The 20,187-nt window shown below is 32.0% G+C and overlaps 3 protein-coding genes across 4 annotated transcripts; 1 reads left to right on the forward strand and 2 right to left on the reverse strand.

Annotated features, from left to right (window-relative positions):
* Positions 1 to 1,751: 1,751 nt before the first annotated feature.
* On the reverse strand, positions 1,752 to 10,790 carry LOC111877854 (receptor-like protein EIX2). Its single transcript, XM_023874359.3, has 2 exons — positions 10,249 to 10,790; positions 1,752 to 2,068 (listed from the first exon to the last, which is right to left on the reverse strand). The coding sequence occupies exons 1-2, from the start codon at positions 10,558 to 10,560 to the stop codon at positions 1,988 to 1,990; spliced, it is 393 nt and encodes a 130-aa protein (XP_023730127.1). The 5' UTR covers positions 10,561 to 10,790; the 3' UTR covers positions 1,752 to 1,987.
* On the forward strand, positions 3,304 to 6,578 carry LOC111877855 (glutamine synthetase leaf isozyme, chloroplastic). 2 transcript variants are annotated; one of them, XM_052769412.1, is made up of 11 exons: positions 3,304 to 3,723; positions 3,830 to 3,897; positions 4,093 to 4,329; positions 4,414 to 4,498; positions 4,565 to 4,610; positions 4,678 to 4,732; positions 4,858 to 4,953; positions 5,631 to 5,684; positions 5,768 to 5,805; positions 5,945 to 6,074; positions 6,166 to 6,578. In XM_052769412.1, exons 7-11 carry the CDS (start codon positions 4,900 to 4,902, stop codon positions 6,214 to 6,216), a joined length of 327 nt encoding a protein of 108 aa, XP_052625372.1. In that variant the 5' UTR covers positions 3,304 to 3,723; positions 3,830 to 3,897; positions 4,093 to 4,329; positions 4,414 to 4,498; positions 4,565 to 4,610; positions 4,678 to 4,732; positions 4,858 to 4,899; the 3' UTR covers positions 6,217 to 6,578. The 2 variants fall into 2 exon arrangements, with proteins under 2 accessions (XP_052625372.1, XP_023730129.1); XM_023874361.3 differs by having other exon boundaries at positions 3,304 to 3,897.
* A 7,406-nt stretch (positions 10,791 to 18,196) lies between the features above and the next one.
* On the reverse strand, positions 18,197 to 19,519 carry LOC111877843 (receptor-like protein EIX2). Its single transcript, XM_023874346.1, has one exon. The coding sequence runs from the start codon at positions 19,517 to 19,519 to the stop codon at positions 18,197 to 18,199; it is 1,323 nt and encodes a 440-aa protein (XP_023730114.1).
* Positions 19,520 to 20,187: the final 668 nt, after the last annotated feature.

Here is a 20,187-nt window from a genome sequence, read left to right on the forward strand (position 1 = left end):
CTATAGGAGAGAGGTGGGTAGAATCTAAACATAAGTACTCTTTAAATCATGTTTGAAATCGTTTATCTGTTCAATTTTCTTAGTTGAAGTGATCATTTGCTATTTAGTTATTTCAAAGTTGATGTTAGAAGTTTTTGAACTTTAAAATTTGAATCCCCCGTAATAGGGACAATGTCATAAAAAGCCTTAAGTTTGACAGAAAATGTCGGTTTTACCTTTCGGCAGATTTTTGGTTCGTTTATACCGCAAATTTGTCATTTTTTTGTTGGTTTTGCCCTTGTTACCTGCAATAGTAGGTTTCCAGGTTATTATGAATTATTTTTTTGCGAAAAAACCCTTAAGTTTATTAATATTTTGCAAAAAAACCCTTAAGATTATAAACATATAAAATATAAATATATATTCAAAATTTGATAAAACTAAATAGTTTTCTACTGAAACATATTTTTAGCTTTACATACGGTAACTTTTATATCTGTTTGCTATAAACTTTTTATATTTAAATTTTAAAAAAGTTACCTAGTTTTAACAAAATTTGAATATTTCTTAATTAATACTTCAACTTGTCAAAACAAAATTAAAAAACATTTGTTAGTTAATAATTAATTATGCTAAAATAGTTAATATGAATAATATGGTATCAAGTACATTCAATTAATTTTTTTTAAAAGGTAAATAAAAATATTTTATATGTTTAAAATGTTTGTATTTCAGAAATACTAACATATCATATTTTTTATATGTTTAAATACATAATAATATTATCATATTTTTTTTTTTATAAAAATAACATAAACATTTTAAACATCAAAAATAAATATAAACATTTTAAACATATAAAATATAAATATATTTGTCTAATTTATTATATAAATATATTTACTTTTATAAAAAATATGATAGTTTATTATTTCTGAAATACAAACCTTTTAAACATATAAAATATTTTTATTTTTCTTTTAAAAACAAATTAATTGAATGTAACTAATGTCATATTATTATTAGCTAACAGACGTTTTTTAATGTTGCTTTGAAAAGTTTAAGTATTAATTAATAAATATTTAAATTTTGATAAAACTAGGTAACTTTTTTAAAATTTAAATATAAAAACTTTATATCGAACAAATATAAAATTTACCGTACATAAAGCTAAAAATATGTTTCAGTAGAAAACTATTTAGTTTTATAAAATTTTGAATATATATTTATATTTTATATGTTTATAATCTTAAGGGTTTTTTTGTAAAATATTTGTAAACTTAAGGGTTTTTTCGCAAAAAAAAATTCATAGTAACCTGGAAACCTGCTATTGCAGGTAACAAGGGCAAAACCGACAAAAAAATGACAAGTTTGCGGTATAAACGAACCAAAAATCTGCCGAAGGGTAAAACCGACATTTTCTGCCAAATTTAAGGTTTTTTATGACATTATCCCCCCGTAATATTATTGTTTAGTTTAATTAGTATCAGATATTTTAATATAGAAGCATACCCATTCCCCTTGTGTTCGACAACCCGTTCTTACGATCCCTATACTGTCAAATGAATAAGTACACTTGTCTAGCTGTGTTGCATTGTCTAGTAGTGATTAAGTACATTTTACAAATTTAAAACTAATAGTAGTAAAACAGACATTGAGATAAGTGAGAGAGAAGGGTATTTCAAGTTGAAATCCTACCACTCATTGATTTGTGAATTACATCAGAATTAAATTCCTTAATAATTTAATAGAGAAACTTGACATTGTATTAATATCAAATCCAACAAAAATTTCAAATTATATACTTTAAACAACCCATGATACAAATATCATACAGATATAAAATACAAATAGTAGTATAAATAAGCACAGTAGTAGAAACATAAAGTAATTAAATCATTACTTATAGTATATACTCAATAATTACTTTTATTGCAGATTATCTATAAGGCTTCTCCTCGTCTCTTCATCTTGACAACTCTTACCACCACTGCAATGTATATATTGTTTATGGTTTCCTCAGCAAACATGAAAAGCTTTTGTCTCCACTGCTTCTTGAACAACAAAACTCCAATAACACCCCAAAACCCTGTTGCAAAACCACAAATTATGTCCATGTAAAACCATAACTTTGTAGGTTCATCAGGTGCTTCATATTTATTCTTGTTAGTTGTTGGATCTTCATGACCTGAGCAGTTCTGTGGCAATGGTGCTCCACATAGATCTTTGTTCCCAAGATATATTGATGGATCATCAAGGGTCTACAATTGATTTCCTTTTGGAATTTGTCCAAACAAGTTGTTTTGTGACAAATTCAAGAGGCTCAAAAAGTTTAAAGCTGCCATGCTTGGAGGGATTATCCTGTTAAAATGTAATCTAGATTTCGGGGTAGTCTGGTAATTCAACAGGTTAGTTATTAGATAGTTATATATGAAAGGGTACGATGGTTGGGTCAAAAGTCAAGATGGTTGAAGGCCTATATATTGTCGTATGTAATGTTCTGTAAAGCTGTTCTTGAATGTTAATAAAAAGCCTTTAATTTTAGAGTTCAAGAATCATCTTCTCTCTCCTTCTTCTTCTTGTGATCGCAGAATCATATTTCTGCAAATTACATGTTTATTTAATTGTGATTTCTCCAACATAGTGGTATCAGAGCCTTTGGTTCAAGAATGAAAGATGAAGAAAATAGTGAAGGCACTGAAGAAGAAGAGGATGGTGAAGAAGATGCGAAGGAGATGGAATATGGTTGTGGTATAGGACTGGTGATTGGATGCTTGTTGTTTCTGCCCCTGGTGATGGGACCGATGGCACCATCTTCGCTCCCTGTCCGGATTCATCACATGTGCGTTTTTGAAGTCGATGTATTTCCGATCCAGATGAAAAGATTCTAGGGTTGATGATGATGATGATGATGATGATGATGATGGATGCATGGTTCTGTAAAGGAACAAATGATTGATGAAAGGATGTTTGTTCATGTGTGGTGTATGATGAATGCCAAGTGAAAAGATCTTGGTATGAATGTACGTGTGTGGAAGAATGGGGACTTCAAGAAGATGAAGTCTAAACCCCTACAAGTTGTTTTGTAATGTTTGGTGTTTGCGTGTTTTTTGATCCTGATGAAAAGATTCAGGACGAAGATTGATGATTGAAGATTGAAGATTAAAATTTTGAAGAATATTCACTACTAGAAACTTGATCTTTAGCGACGGAATCAGCTACGGATTCTATCCGTAGCTAATCAACGACGACTTACCAAGGGATCAACGATGGAATGCACTAATATTTTGACCAAAATACTTATATAATTTTAGAGAGGTATCAACGAGGGATCATCGACTGATTTCTAAGAATTTCTCGACAAAAACATTTCATCGTTAATCCATCTCAAATTAAAACCTCTTACCGAGGGAATAACGATGGATTGCTAAAAATCACAGGCCTTGCCCTCGCAAATCGCTCGCAGAAAATTGACGCCTCAATTTTTCATTCCCCACATTTCTTCTTTTCTCGCCTTGTTTTATTTTCATTCCCACCGATTTCTTTCCAAAGCCCTAATTTACCTATCGATTTCTCGCCTCAAATCCCTCTCACATCCTCTTTGGCTTCCGATTCGTCTCCATTCCTCATTGACTCATCGTTTCCCAACTCCGTTCAATCCTTTATTGTCTCTTCAGATCTCCTAGTATAACTGATCAGCAATCTCCACCTCTATCATAAACTCGAGAAAATTAATATGAAGTGGTCTTCATCAACTTTCTGATAATCGAAATATTCTGGATTTGAGTATAAATTAGCATATGGATTCTTTTCTAGATTTGAACCGATATGAATTTGGTACCGTGTGTAGGTATTTGACAAGGGGCTCAAAATCAAAACGGCAACAATCATAAGTTCCAATTTCTATACCTATTGTCGGTAAGTATTTTTGTTCCAGTACTCTTCTTTTCTCTATGCTTATCTTCTTTGTAGGTCCATGTTTGACTTTTCGGTCAAGGATATTGCTCTTGACTTAGAGATTTGTTCATGTTCTGTGATATCTCAAGAGTTAACATCCTGAATTTCTGTGGACAAATTCAATTTTGACGTTTAAACTGGATTTTATAATTCCAGGAGCGCTCAAGTGGTCGATCTCCTGGTTTCGGATATGTAACCTTTGCATCAGTTGAAGATGCCAAGGCAAGTTATTGTTTATTACTTTATTTAAAATTTCTTATTATATACAAGATTGATAGATCTTCATACTTGTTAATTTAAATCATTTTATGATGATAATTTTTATATCTTGCACTTGCGAGTGAACACTTCCCAAGAAATAGAGCACTTGAAGTAAAAATAGCCACACAGAAGGTTTTTTTCCAACACTTTATCATATATTACTTCTGAAATTTTCATAATTTTAATCAAATTTGCTGTTTTTTTCTTCTTTTGGAGGAAATGAGAGCACCTTCAAAAAAAAAGTCACCAGGATATTTGTTGCTAGAATTCCTCCCTCAATTACAGAAGATGAATTTAGGAGGTAGATTTAATCATTTTATACACTCTATAGTTTTCTTTTGCTTACAAAATGTTTGTTTTTTTCCAGCCATTTTGATAAATTTGGTGAAATTACGAATTTGTACATGCCCAAGGTACATAAATTTTTATATTTTCTTCTGTTAATTTGTTTTATAGGAACTTAATATTTTATTTCTTTAGGATCCAAGTACCAAAGGGCATTGTGGAATTGGTTTTAATACTTTTGCAATTGCTGGTAATTCCATTAAAGATTGTAAAATTTGTATTCGTTAACTTTTAGTTTTTCCTAGTTTACCCTTTTCGGGATTCTTTATGCTTTAGTACTAATAGTCTGATGTTTTTTGTTTTTGATATAACTAGGAGAGGATTGACCACCTACTCTATCCTAATCATGGATAAGGAATGATACATGAACATCTTCAGTTTTTCCATTTTCTTGGAATTATATTCAGAAAGGTAAGCTAAATGCTATTTAGTATTCTTAGGATCATTAGTAACTTCATGCAATTATTTATACAAATATTTTTATGATTATTATGGTTTCCAATGTGCTTAATATGTTGAGTGGTTGTTTTCTTTCAATAATTACTGAATTTTTTAGTTTCATAAAGTTATCTGCTTTTAATTTTGGGATTGTTGGACTTTTGTTATGATCTATATTAGCATAGCTTTCTTTCATCTTTTAATTCCAAATATATAGTTCACGTGCATAATCTTGTATATTTGGGAGTACCTTTTATTAACCTTATCGGTTCTATGGCACATTTTAAAATCATTTAATGCAAATTGAAGTTCTTCATTTGTATGCATACATTTTCAGTCCTCCTGCTATCTAAAAGTTCCATGTATGCATACAAATCTCACTCTCAAAGGGAGTAATTTGTTAGCATTCCATATCAACTATCTGTTCAATACATACAAAAAGTAAGGAGGCAGAATATAAATAAAAAAGACACAATAAAGTAGTTAAATTATAGGCTTAACTGTAATGATTATTGTCTTTAAAAATGATAATTAAAATAATGGGATGCCCTTTGCAGAAATTTTTGATGTTTCCATGTTAATATAGTATAAGTTTTGGGCTTCTTTCATAGGAGAGTAGTTTTTTGAATATTCTTTTTTTTTTTAAACAGAGAATTATTGAACAAGCTGGTGTTGTTTTGACACTTGAACCTAAGCCAATTGAGGTAATCAGTAATCAAGTTTTTGTGTATTGAATTTTTTTATCAGATATTGTAATTTACATTTTTAATTTTTTTTATGTTGACAGGGAGACTGGAATGGAGCACGATGCCACACTAACTACAGGTACTTGTTTTTTTATTTTATTTTTGGTTGGATGGAATGGAATGGACCTTTCCATTCCTTCCCTGATTCCATCATATACCAAACACTACCATTTTTCTTACATTAAAATTCACTTCCATTTTCCTTTCAATTTTTACAGCACATTAAACAAAAAGGCGATTCTCAACCTTTCCCTTCGCCACTCAGACCACATCAGTGCTTATGGTGAAGGAAATGAAAGAAGATTGATAGGAAAACACGAAACTGCCAGCATCAACACATTTTCATGGGTATCTAAAACCATAAAAAAAATTTATACCAAATTCAAAATATATCTAAAACCATAAAAAAAAATGTTTTTTCATGGTTTGTTGTGTGTAGGTTATTTGGAAGACAGGCGTCCAACATCAAACATGGATCCAAACACAGTGATTGGATTACTTGCAGAAATTACTCTCCTATGGGAGCCTACTCTTGAGGCTGAAGCACTTGTTGCTCAGATATACCTTGTTTTTTTTATATATTTTTTGGTCGGAATCGGAATTTAATTCCATTCTTGTCCTGTATTTAGTTTGGCTAATTCCATGGGTATCGGAATCCAATTCAATTATGTTCCTTCTTTCGGATGCAATGCAAGATATGAAGCAATGAAGAATATGTATGTGGAAATGCAAAATACTAGACAAAATTGAGATCATGGTAAACATTGATATTTGATGTTTTTGGATGTTTTGTTAAACTTTGATATTTGATATTGGCATTTTAATATTAGTGTTTGGTTTTGGATTGTATAATTATTTGATCCTTTGGTATTAATTTGTTATTGTCTAGTTTGGGATTGTATAATTATTTGATGTTTTTAGTATTTTTGTAATAAAAAAATTAATATTATACATTTGCGAGGGATCAGCAACGGAAACAAAAAAAATCACATCTAAAATTTGCTAGTGATCAGCGACGGAATATAAAAAGAAATATATAAAGGTTTGCAAGGGATTAGCGACAGAATATTTTTGTTGTTGATGTCCTAAATAACGGTATTATGGGACCAATTTGTGATGGATATTCCATTGCTAAAGTCGTCGCAAGGAAAAACTTGTCCGTCGCTAAATCTCTAGCTAAGTCATTAGCCACATTCTATTTGGCTATGGAGTAACTCTGTCACAGATCCGTCTCAAAAGACCTTAAGTGACGGAACAGCGACGGATTCATCCGTCGCAAAAACCCATGTTTCTAGTAGTGATTGAAGTCTCCTTTTGAGTTATACAAGTCTGGATTATGAGGATGTGCTTGAAGATTGTTTAAAGGAATCTGATCCAGAAATGCTTCTGAAAAAAGCCCTTGTATGTATTCTCGATGGAAAGTGGAGGAGTGCACAAAAGAAGTTTGTTTTTTTTGTAGGAACATAAAAGGCTGCAAATAAGCATTAGTCAACATGCCTGTGGTTGTGGTTCTTGACAGGGGTAAAGAGAGAAGACTTTCCAAAGGTGATTTTGACAATTCACTTTCGGAAAGTACAAGTACAAGACAAGAAGGGACATGCCTGTTACTGTTTACTTATTTGCTGGAATGAAAAGGTGGTGATTTTATTTGACTAAATGGGTAAGAGAAGAAGTCTAGATTAGGGGGGAATGTTAAAATGTAATCTAGATTTCGGGGTAGTCTGGTAATTCAACAGGTTAGTTATTAGATAGTTATATATGAAAGGGTACGATGGTTGGGTCAAAAGTCAAGATGGTTGAAGGCCTATATATTGTCGTATGTAATGTTCTGTAAAGCTGTTCTTGAATGTTAATAAAAAGCCTTTAATTTTAGAGTTCAAGAATCATCTTCTCTCTCCTTCTTCTTCTTGTGATCGCAGAATCATATTTCTGCAAATTACATGTTTATTTAATTGTGATTTCTCCAACATATCCCAGTCAACTCATTTTTTGAGAAGTCGAGAGATTCCAATGATGTCATGTTTCCAATGCTGTCTGGGATAAACCCAGTTAGATGGTTATTAGACAAATTGAGACCCATCAACATAGAAAGAGCAGTTAGCTCGACTGGTATACCTCCAACAAGTTGATTGCTTGAAAGATCCATATTGAAAACTATTTTCCAACTTGTTGTGTATACACGATCAACACCTTTCAAGACTTGATTCACATATTCCTCTTCAAGATCGTCACTACCACCACTCTTGCCACCAGTATCTGATACCATGGCATGCAACCTTCCTAGACACCGGGGGATGGTTCCGGTTAAGTTGTTATATGCAACATCCAAAATTTGAAGTTCTGAAATATTACACATAGATCGAGGAATTCTACCCATGAAGTTATTCCCACGCAACCTTAAAACCATCAAATCTTGAAGTTTATCTCCTATCCATTCCGGTATATTTCCAAAGAATTCGTTATCACCCAAATCTAAGATAGTTAAACCTTGTAAATCCCCTAATTCTCGTGGAAGTTTACCACTAAACTTATTGTCATTCAATTTTAACCCTAGCAATGATGAAGAAAAAAGAGTTATAGATCTAGGAATGTCCCCATACAGCTTGTTTGAGCTTAATCTAATGCCCTCCAAGTTTTGCAGATTCTTCAGACACTTGGGAATTTTTCCAGTTAACCTATTTTTAGAAAGATCAAGAATGATCAAATCTATCCTTCTGCACAATGACCTTGGAATCGACCCATTGAAAAGGTTATCTTGCAGAAATAATCCCGCGTAAAATGGATATCTAGACACATGAATTTTCCCCCCATTAGGAAGGTTTGTCAATGGACCAATGAGTTTGTTCTGAGAGAGATCTAAGAACTTGATGTGCATCTTGCCCAACCATGTGGGCAGAGATCCAGAAATTGTAGCATTGGACAACGTCAACTTAATAAGCGTCTTTTGACTCTGAAGCCACTGTGGGAATTCACTTCCTATCTTGCAATAACTGAAACTAACCAACTGGAATGGAGGTATCCACCCATGTGAAACGTTGAAAGTTAATCCAGTGTTAGAAGATGTATCCAAGTGCTTCAACATCGAAAGGTTAGCAAAATGGGCTTCAGAAACTACTCCCTCTAAAAAATTGTTAGAGATATCTACAGAATGGAGTTTTGGAAGTTGTGAAATTGACACCGGAATTGTCCCATTTAATCTATTTGAAGTCAGCGAAATGGATTGTAATGAAACAAGTCTTCCTAGAGATTCTGGAATTGGACCGGTTAACTGGTTATGAGATAGATCTAACACTTGTAAAAATCTTAGCCTTGTTACAGATTCAGGGATTGGACCTATCAATCTGCAGTTGTGTAGATGTAATTCTCTTAAATTGGCCAATCCACCAAGTGATTCTGGAATTGTACCCGTTAACTGGTTATAAGATAGATCTAATACTTCTAAAAATCTTAACCCTGTTATAGATTCGGTGATTGGACCTGTCAATCCACAGAAAGATAGATCTAATTCTCTTAAATTGGCCAATCTACCAAGTGATTCAAGAATTATGTCATACAAACTAGAACCTAACTTCAGCCTCTCCAAAGAATATCTGGAGCATTCTGATGCATTTTTTAGCGATTCAATCGTTTCTAATCCAAAAGGATTCAATGACACACTCAATTTTTTTAGTTGACATTGTCTCCAGATTCCAACATGTTCAATCTGCTTGAACATGTTCTGAGAAAGATCAAGCTCTATGAGGTTAGGCATAATAGGTACCGATGAATTCAACATGTTTCCCCAAAGGTCAAGTACACTTAGGGAACTCATGTTTGTTAAAATAGATGGAAATTTGCCTTCAATCAGATTATTTGTAAGATCCAGATGCTGGATGTTAGAAAGTGTAGTGTAATTGAGACGAGGGGAAGATAGATGTGTATTCTGAAGCCCACAATTTGTCAAATGCAACTCTGAGAGAGAAGGGATCATGTTTAGCAAGTCTGCAAAGCTCCATGACAAACTAAGATCAAAGTATGAAAAATCCAGGAATTCAAGGGATGTCATGTTTTGCAAAAGGCGAGGGAGTGGTCCATTGAAATTGGACCACCCAAGATCCAAGTGTTTGATTTTGGGAGGTATTTTACTCGAATTATGAGAATGACCAAGATCAGAAAAGTAAAGCTCACATTCATGCAAATTTAACTCTTCTAGGGAAGGAATCATGTAAAATACCATATTCACGTTCTTTGCTCTATAAAGACCCACGAAACTCAAGTCGAGATGCTTGAGAGATGAAAGGCCAAAAGTCCATGCCATATCATCTACCATCAGCTCTCAGTTCGAACTGAGATCAAGAACTTCTAAATTGGAAAGATTTCCAAAATCATGAGGAATAATACCTTGTAAACCAGCATTAGAGAGATTGAGATAGGTAAGTTGTTTCAAGGATCCAATGAACTCAGGGATCTTACTTCCTTGAAAATCATTCCAGCTCATATCCAAGTACTTTAAATGACTCAAACTTGCCAAAGAAGAACTCACCTCATTTCCAACTAAGTATAGCGTTTGAGGAAGAAATTCATCATCCCAATCTCCTCTGAGATGAAGTCTTTCCACGTGTCCAGTGACAGGGTCACACTGGATTCTTCCCCACCTGCAACAGTCATTGCCAACCCATGATGACAACATTCCAAAGTCATCTTGGACGCTCTCTTTGAACTTCAGAAGAGCAAATCGCTCTTGCTCAGGGCAAATTACACTCGTATTATTAAAACCCAAACATGTATAAGTGGTTGCACACAAAAAAATACTTATGAAAATGAGATGGAGCCTGAAACCCCATTGATTCCCCATTATCAACCGGAATTCAGTTTAGTTTAGAAAAAAAGAAGGATGTGAAAAGATGGGTTGTTATGATGAAGTGATGGGTTCTGATGGGAAAGAAAGCAGTTGATTTTATAAAATCAGAAATGAAGATAAGCTATTAGTATCATGGAAGACTTTGAAGTAAACTCAAAGGTCGTGGAAGACTTTGGAAATTGAAATAAATGCACAATTTTGTATCGACATATTATTTTTCTCTTAGGGTGGGATGCTGCATGATATTGTCTCACTGATTGATCATTTGGTTGACAAAAGTATATGAAGAGTTATTACAAAAAACCCTAATTTAATCGATTTCAAAGAAATTTATTGTTATTGTGCGACCTGGTCCAGGTTTTATTTATTCAACATAATTGAATTAATGTGGAACGATTAATTTTAGTAGGACCAGACAAGGCCTACCAAAAATGACCTCGAGTAGTAGCCACATCCATCAACGAATTTTCCAAGGAGTGAAGGGGAAAAATATACAATGTTAAATAATCATTCTGAAAAATATGTTTTATAATAAATTTTAATGATTATGATTAATATTAAATCTTTTTAAAAGCTACAACATTTGTTAAAATACAAAACAAGTGAAGCAGGAAGCTGAAAAATATACAATGTTACAATTGATTAGAGTAGCAACACCTCAATTGAGCTTCTTTTAATTTGGCCTATGAAATTGAGAAAAGCTATCAATTAAAAGTAGATTGTTATAGCTGTAACCATCCACTTTAACCGCTGCAATCCAACCCTTAACTATATGCATTTGCCGATGAGAAATTAAATAACCTCCTACATTTATTCCTACTTATCTTTCTAAATCATGTAAAATAATAAAAAGTGTCTTAAAATGTTATTAATTTTATTAAAATGTGACACTTTCCACCATTTCACACTACACCAAACTCACACGCACGAGAAGAAATATCACCAAAACTCACATCATGAAAACCCACGAAGAGGAATCCTACACAACAACACAAACAGCTATAAGTTCACACACTCATGAAAATAAATCTCACCCAAACTACACCAGCAATTGATATTAGTAACTGCATCTGAATCAGGGCATCAGATGGGCCATAAAATATAAATTGCAGGCAAGGTACAGTACAAAGTCAGCCCATAACACGCATTTTACTCGCACATATTCATGTCTCCATTCTCTAAAGAATATCATAGTTTTATCTTGAGTCTGAATATCTTGTGTTCTTAGTTTAGAATGAGAGTAGGATAGTTTGAGTGTTGTAGTTAGGATTTGTTGTAATCTTGAGTGGTTGAGAGCTGTTGTGACTTTTGTGTTGTAAGTATCATTCAAACCAACTGATTCTTAGAATAAAAAAAATTGTTGATGTTGTCAATTTTCTGTGTGTTTGTAATGGTATTAGAGTGAGGTTCTTCTCGTATCCATTAAATATTCTAATCACCACAAGAAAACAGAGTATTATGGACGCCGCTTTTAGCGACGACTAGACATTTACACCCCGTTCCTGAGTTCAACTTAATGAGAAAAAAGATGGTGAAAGTGAGAAGAAATTAAAAGATTTGGTGTTCCCGAGTTTCATTAAGCGAGGGAAATGAAAGGAATCGGAAGAATCATTTTCCCTCCTAACTTTCCTTCCGATTTGGAATGATTTGGAGAGAAAGAACTAAATCTTAAATTTTGCTTCTACTTTTCTCCAACTCGGGAACACAAAAGAGAAATTTATGTTCATTTCATTTCTCTTCTTTTCTCTCTTTACTTTCTTTTCTCTTCTTTTATTTTTCTCTGTTTCAACTCAGGAACTAGGCGTTAGCAACGACACCAAACAAGCCACGCTTGGTGTTGCCGCTAAAAGACAATGTCGTTGCTAAAGGTATGGCCGGAGATCCGTCGGAGACGCGCCAATTTCAATCTTAGCCATTGGTTTGAAACATGATCCAACAGATAGGGTTCGTTCCTGTGGAAGGCAATAGCGACGACAATTTTAGCGGTGAAATGTCGTCGCTATTGGTGTCCATCCGTGTGACCCACATTGAACGAAATCTTGGTCATACGATTCTTACACGATCCAACGGTCACTAATCTCCAGAAAAGGTGCATTTTGTCGCCGCTAATACGCTCTAGGGTGCCGCTAAAGGGTTACCCCTTTTGTTCAACTTCCTCGTACCAGACGATGGTTCTCTCCGGCGACGATTTGCGACATCACTGTAACTTCCAATGACGCCACTGCTCTCCACCCTACTCAGATCGTCGACTGCCACCACCGATTAACCTCCCTCGCCGACTGCCACCGCCGTTGCCGACTGCCACCTCCGCTTGCCGACCGTCACCTTCGGTTATGACCTGCTACCACCAGCCGCATTCATTTTCTCTGCCCATTTCTCTTTCTCTTCTTTTCTGACCATCGGTTACGGGCACAATCATAATTGTTTTTTTAATTTTTTTTTTCTGTTTTTAAGGTTCCGGGAAGGACACCTCATCACTACCGATTGCAACTATGTTTTTCCGGCGAGCACATGTTAGTTTTCTTTTTCACTTCTGAATGTGTGTTGTATGTATGTTGATATGTTAATCATTGTATGTATTGTTGAATCTATATGTAAAATTGATGTATATATGTGAAACTATTGAATGTAGACGAAAACATAAACTCTGTAGTTCCCTGGTAGAAATCAAAATCAATATCTCCTTCTACTTCTAGCCACGATATTTGTTTAAGGTATGAAATTGTATGAAACCTTCAATAAAGCAACAATAAGGAATAAATTAAAAACCTTAACAATGATGTTGCTTATGAGAAACTGTTGAATGTATATGTAAAAATATGTGTATTGTTTAATGTATATGTAAAATTTATCCTAAACAACCCGTTGTTGATCCCATAAAAGTCCACTATGAATCTATGATGTGCCTTATGTTGGTTAAACATTTTTGATATGTTTACCAGGTTTAGTATGCCTAAACAAATAAAATAAAATCAATAATTAATGGTAAAGTTGTATTTAAAAGAAAACAAAATTGGTTATACTTTTTCTTTTCCTTCTAAAAATGGCATAATAAAATGAATATCGTCAAATATTTCTAAAAATATTATAGTTATTATTCAATAATACAACCATAATAAAATAATTTTATTATTAATAAATTAGTTATTGAAATATTAATTTATAATGATATTAGTTACCCAAAATACATTAAGCGTACGTAATTACATATAGTTTCATGAACCATCTTAATATAAAATCACTAATCTATCAATTATATATGAAATTTGAACTCAAAAAAGTAAAAACAAATAAACAATCTTATTTTAAAAACAAAAATACTTAAATAAAAAAATTTAGATTAAATGAGTTGAATGCATCGAAAATCACTTTAAGTGTTTTTCTAAAAATGACATAACAAAATGAATATTATCAAATATTTCCAAGAATATGATAGTTATCATTCAATAATACAACCATAATAAACTAATTATATTATTTATAGATTAGTTATTGAAATATTAATTTATAATGATAATGATATTACATACCCAAATATATTAAGCGTATGTATTTACATATAGTTTCATGAATCCCCTTATATAAAATCACTAATCTACCTATTATATATGAAAATTTTAACTCAAAAAAGTAAAGACAAATAAACAATATGATTATGAAAAAAAAAACTTAATTAAAAAATTTGATTAAAAGACTTTAACGCATCGAAAATCACTTTAAGTGGATTGACAGAGTTTGAGACCTTGCAATCTAATCAAATATATTATTATTTTACCATTACAAATTTTATGATTATTATAATCCGACAATTAGTTAACTAAAAAAAATAGTCAACATTACAACATATAACAATCCAAGCCGTTACTTAATCCATCATATCTATTAACTTTATCACTTCAATATATATATATATATATATATATATATATATATATATATATATATATATATATATATATATATATATATATATATATATATACAAAAAAAGAAAAACAAAAACAAAACAAAAAAATACAAATACAATATCCAGATTATAATTAAACAGAAAACACATCAAACAACTTCTTTTTTATATGTTAAAAAAATCAATGATAAAAAATGAAATATATAAACCATTGTTTGAAGTTCAACGATAATACTTACATAATTTATAGCAATAATCCACAACTAATCCATTTGTTGTCAATTTTTTGTTGTTTTGAATATTGATTTGGAATAGGAAAAAAAGATGATAATATATATATATATATATATATATATATATATATATATATATATATATATATATATATATATATATATATATATATACTATAATTGTTTAAAGTAAAATGTTAATACAAAACAAAAACAAAAAACATATGAAGGTAAATCTACTAAGTTGTAATCTAATAACTTAATTATTTAAAGTACAATGTTATAATAATAAAGTTTAGTTTTTTTAGTTTAACTATCTTCGTTTATTTTCCTTTTAAATCATCAAGAGCCTTGTAATACCTATCTGTCTAAAATTGATTTAGAAAACAAAGGAGGATGGCATAGGGTCTCATTCCCGTGTTCTCATTCAAACTTAATTCCCTTTTTTCCAATTTCGATCGCTCTCCACAAGTTCTTTTTCAACTTAAGTCCAATATTTACCAAACACCCCCTGACTTCTAAAAATCTTTACAAACCAATCCGAAAATTATACTTAACCCCCAATATTCAAAAGTTATGACATTTAACTCTCAAAACCAATTTCTTTGCTGAATTATTATGGGTTTAGGGCTTCGATAAAATATAATTTACATATCGGGGTTTAGGGTTAATTATTTACTTAAATATTTTATTTATTTATTATTTTTTTTTTTTACTTCAAACAGAATGTTACATATGGCTTTGGGTTAGGGTTTGGTATCAAAGAAAACAAAGGAGGAGGGCAGCGGTTCTCATTAATTCGTGTGTTCTCATTCAAACTTAATTCCCTTTTTTCCAATTTCGGTCGCTCTCCATAAAATCTTTTCAACTTAAGTCCAATATTTACCAAACACCCTGACTTCTAAAAATCTTTACAAACCAATCCATAAATTACACTTAACCCCCAATATTCAAAAGTTATGACATTTAACTCCCAAAACCAATTTTTGCTAAATTTTTATGGATTTAGGGCTTCGATAAAATATAATTTACATATCGGGGACCTATTTTATTTATTTATTTGTATTTTTTTTTTTTTTACTTCAAACAGAATGTTACATATGGCGTTAGTTGACTATTTGTAATTTTATACCTTGTTATATGCTTAGACACATCTTGTAAAGAGCCTGAAGAGGAACAATGCCAAGCAGTAAAACATGAATTGCGTTTGAAGGTATATTTATATATTCACTAGGTTCTCTAATGTAATAATGTATATAATATTTACTTCATTAAAAATCAAATGTGCTTAAAATGGCTTTATTTATTTTGATTTTTGTAGGTCAAAACGTGGTTCAAGGTGAAAAAATTACTTTTATGTTGTTGTTTATTTGGTAAAATCATCAATTCTTAAATGTTTAGTATTATATTAAATTATTAATACTTAGAAACTTTTACATTAAAATCATATTTTGTAATTGATATCCTTTTTGTATGCACAAAACGACGTGCAAAGCAACTCTCTGCAAATGGCTTTTATTGATTGTAGAGAAAAAGGTAAATGGGTAAGAAATTCTTATACGTAGTGTATATTTTTATAGCAAGTTTTGGCAGGTGGATATTGAATTGAATTGCAAATTGTAGAGAGAGATAGAGGAGGTTTTGAAGAAACAACTTGAGTTAGAAAGGGAAATTGAAGAGTTGAACGGGAAGTTATAGGTTATGAAGCATTTGGGGGATGAAGATGATGTTGTTCACGAGAAAATCAAGGAGATGAACAATGAACTTGAAGCAAAATCGGAAGAAATGGAGAACATGGAGAATTTGACTCAACTAGGGACTTTGGGCATCCATTTTCCGACAAGGCAGGAACGGAAGCTTATCTAGGAGTGATTTATAATTACTTATTATTTAAGTTTAAAAAAGTTTCTATTAGATTTTTCTGAGTTTAGTGTTTCTTATTACATTTTTTCGCATAGAAGTTGTTTAGAATTACCTATTATTTATATATGTTTAAAAATGTTTCTATTAGATTTTTCGGAGCTTTGTGAGTTTGTATTATATTTATGTGCATTTAATATAGAAGAATGTGGATTTTTATGTAATTATCTTATAAGAAATAAATTTATATTTATCAACGGCTTAGCGGCGGAAATCCGTCACAAAATAGTCGTATATTCCGTCGGTAACCTGTTGAAACCCCGTTCTGTCGGTAATCTGTTACTATTTACCAACAGAAATGTCTGTTGCTAAAATTTGTCGTATCCGTCGGAAAGCCGTTACAAAAAATTAGCAACAAGAATATACCAATGTATTTTCGTCTGTTACAATTCCGTCGGTAAAGCCCATTAGTGACGGATTACGGACAATTTTTGCCATCGGTAATGCCCTTTTTTATAGTAGTGGAAGGAAGCAGATTAGGAGAACAAACTCTTAATGTTTATATTTATATATTACTAGTTGTGAGATCCATGTATTTACATGGGTTAAATTAAAAAAAATTAAATATAAAAGTCAAAATATTTGAGAACTTTGAATTTATAAGAAAATAAGAAAAAAATAATGAATTAATATAATTGAAATGTTTTTTTATCTTTTAAATTTAAACAAATTTAAATAAATAAACAAAAGAAACTAATAAGCTTTAATTTGGGAATTTTAAAATTAAAAGGTAAGTTCATTAATGAAATTGATATCAATTTGTTACTACATTTGTTGTAATTATTACATTAAAATATTATTTGGAATTTAATAAATTAGAAAATCTCATAAAATGACACGTGGAAAAAATTAATTCAAAATAACCATAAAATGACATTTGACAAATTAAATGATAGTATGACATGTGGCAAAAAAGCCTTCATTAATTAGAGTAGATGCCATATAACAACAAAAATGATGGAGATGAAGTAGAGCAACTATAGTCATTCTTGATATTTGGCTGTTTATGCAAATTGTAACAAGACCTATTAATTGCTTCCAAAATATGTGATTATTTTCGAAAAGACCATATATAGCTTGATACAAATTTCCAAATGCATACAAATAGAAAGTAACAAAGAAGAAAGAATACAATGATAAAAATGGAAAGAAACAAAAAAACCAGAGCATAAAAAGAAGAAGAACCAAAATATGAGTTTTTTCATACAAATAAACAAAGTGACCTCATGATTAAATTTCAGGTGTCCCAAGTGTTCAAAGTAGAAGCAAAATGGCAACAGAGACCAATACCATTACAGATTCAAACTAACCTAATCTAATCAAACAACTTGTTCTTGTATAAATATCAAATTGAATGTCGGAGAGGAGGGTATTTCAAGTTAAATTGATTTTGTGAATTACAAGGGAATTAAATTCCATATTAATCTGATATAGGAACTTGATCTTATATAAATATCAAATCAAATAAAAATTTCAAAATACATACTTTTAAACAACCCTTTATACAAATATAGAATCCAAACAGTAATACTTATAACATATATTCATAATTACTTGCATTTTACATTATCTATAAGGCTTCTCTTCCTCTCTTAATCTTGGCAACTCTTACCACAACATCAACATATATCTTGTTCATGGTTTCCTCAGAAAACATGAAAAGCTTCTGTCTCCACTGCTTCTTGAACAACAAAACGCCAATAACACCCGAAAACCCTATTGCAAAACCAAATATTATATCTAGGTACAAACATACCTTCGTCGGCCCATCAGGCGTTTCATCTTTCTTCTCATGCGTTGTTGGGTCTTCATGGCTTGAGTAATTCTTTGGCAATGGAGCTCCACATAGATCTTTGTTGCCAATATATATTGACAGATCATCAAGGGTCTGCAATTGATTTCCTGTTGGAATTTCTCCAAACAAGTTGTTGTGTGACAAATTCAAGCGGCTCAAAAAGTTTAAAGAGGCCATGCTTGGAGGGATTATCCCAGTCAACTCATTTTTTGAGAAGTCCAAAGATTCTAACTTCGTCATGTTTCCAATGCTTTCGGGAATGAGCCCACTTAGATGATTATTAGACAATTTGAGACCCATCAACATAGAAAGCGCAGTTAGCTCGACCGGTATCCCTCCGACAAGATTATTGCTTGAATGATCCATGTTGAACATTATTTGCCATGCTGTTGTATATTCGCGATCAACACCTTTCACGACTTGATTCACATTCTCATACTCAGCATCCACAAAGGTAAGACTCCCATCTAAGCTACGGTATACCATGGCACTCAACCGTCCTAGACAATAAGGGATGATTCCTGTTAAGTTTTTGAATGCAACATCCAAAATTTGAAGTTCTGAAACATTGCACACAGATCGAGGAATTCCACCGGTGAAGTTATTTCCGCGTAACCTTAAAACCATCAAATATGGAAGTTTTTCTCCGATCCTTTCTGGTATATTCCCAAAAAATTTATCATCACCAAAATCTAAGACCATTAGGCCTTTTAAATTCCCCCATTCTCCAGGAAGTTCACCTCTAAACATATTGTCATTCAGTTTTAACCCAAGCAACGATGAAGAAAAAAGAACTATGGATTTTGGAATGACACCAGACTTCTTATTTGAGCTAAATTTCATGCCCTGCAACATTTGCAGATTCGCAAGACACTTGGGAATTTTTTTTTCAGTTAACCTATTTTTGGAAAGATCCAGAAGGAATAAATCTGTCCTTCGGCACAGTGACCTTGGAATCGACCCATTAAAAAGGTTATCTTGCAGAAATAATCCTGGGTAAAATCCATATCCAAACACATCAAATTTCCCAATATTAGGAAGGTTTGTCAAAGGACCGATGAGTTTGTTTTGAGAGAGATCTAAGAACTTGAAGGGCATCTTGCGCAGCCATGTGGGCAGAGGTCCTGAAATCGAAGCATTTGACAAGGTCAACTCCACAAGCGTCCTTTGATTCGGAAGCCACTACGGGGATTCACTTCCTATATTGCAAGAACTAAAACTAACCAATTGGAATGGAGGTATCCACCCGTGTGAAACTTTGAAAGTAAACCTGGTGTTAGAAAAATGGGCTTTAGAAATTACTCATTCTAGAAAATTGTTAGAGATATCAAGACATTGGAGTTTTGGAAGTTGTGAAATTGACACCGGAATAGTTCCATTTAATCTATTTGAAGTCAGCGAAATGGATTGTAATGAAACAAGTCTTCCTAGAGATTCTGGAATTGGACCGTTTAACTGGTTATGAGATAGATTTAATACTTGATTTTAAATTTTTTTTCCCGAATAACACACATGCAGGTCAACACATAGAATAGTGTGTATGTGAGTGTGATTGATTTTCTTGGTTTCTTTGCTTTGCAAATCAGGCCTATGAGATTTGTATCGACATGAGGTAAAATTCATTTGTATGCATAACAGGTAAGAGCTAATTTACAATAGCTGCAAATTATAGTAATGTGTAAATAAATTTACATAAATTATACATTTAGCAAAGGAATGAACAAAGTATAATTCAAAAAATATTATTTTTTTCATCCAAACAGAAC

The sequence above is a fragment of the Lactuca sativa genome, chromosome 3 (genome assembly GCF_002870075.4).
Source record: "Lactuca sativa cultivar Salinas chromosome 3, Lsat_Salinas_v11, whole genome shotgun sequence".
NCBI lineage: Eukaryota > Viridiplantae > Streptophyta > Magnoliopsida > Asterales > Asteraceae > Lactuca > Lactuca sativa.

Excerpts from the sequence above, each read along its gene's own strand:
- LOC111877855 (XM_023874361.3), top strand. The coding sequence starts at position 4,900 with ATGATACATGAACATCTTCAGTTTTTCCATTTTCTTGGAATTATATTC. Across the intron at positions 5,685-5,767 it reads TTGAACCTAAGCCAATTGAG|GGAGACTGGAATGGAGCACG; the intron begins GTAATCAGTAAT and ends TTATGTTGACAG. Across the intron at positions 6,075-6,165 it reads GCATCAACACATTTTCATGG|GTTATTTGGAAGACAGGCGT; the intron begins GTATCTAAAACC and ends TGTTGTGTGTAG.
- LOC111877854 (XM_023874359.3), bottom strand. The coding sequence starts at position 10,560 with ATGGGGAATCAATGGGGTTTCAGGCTCCATCTCATTTTCATAAGTATT. Across the intron at positions 2,069-10,248 it reads TATACTTAGTTGGAAATGAG|GGTTTTGGGGTGTTATTGGA; the intron begins GTGAGTTCTTCT and ends GTTTTGCAACAG.
- LOC111877843 (XM_023874346.1), bottom strand. The coding sequence starts at position 19,519 with ATGCCCTTCAAGTTCTTAGATCTCTCTCAAAACAAACTCATCGGTCCT.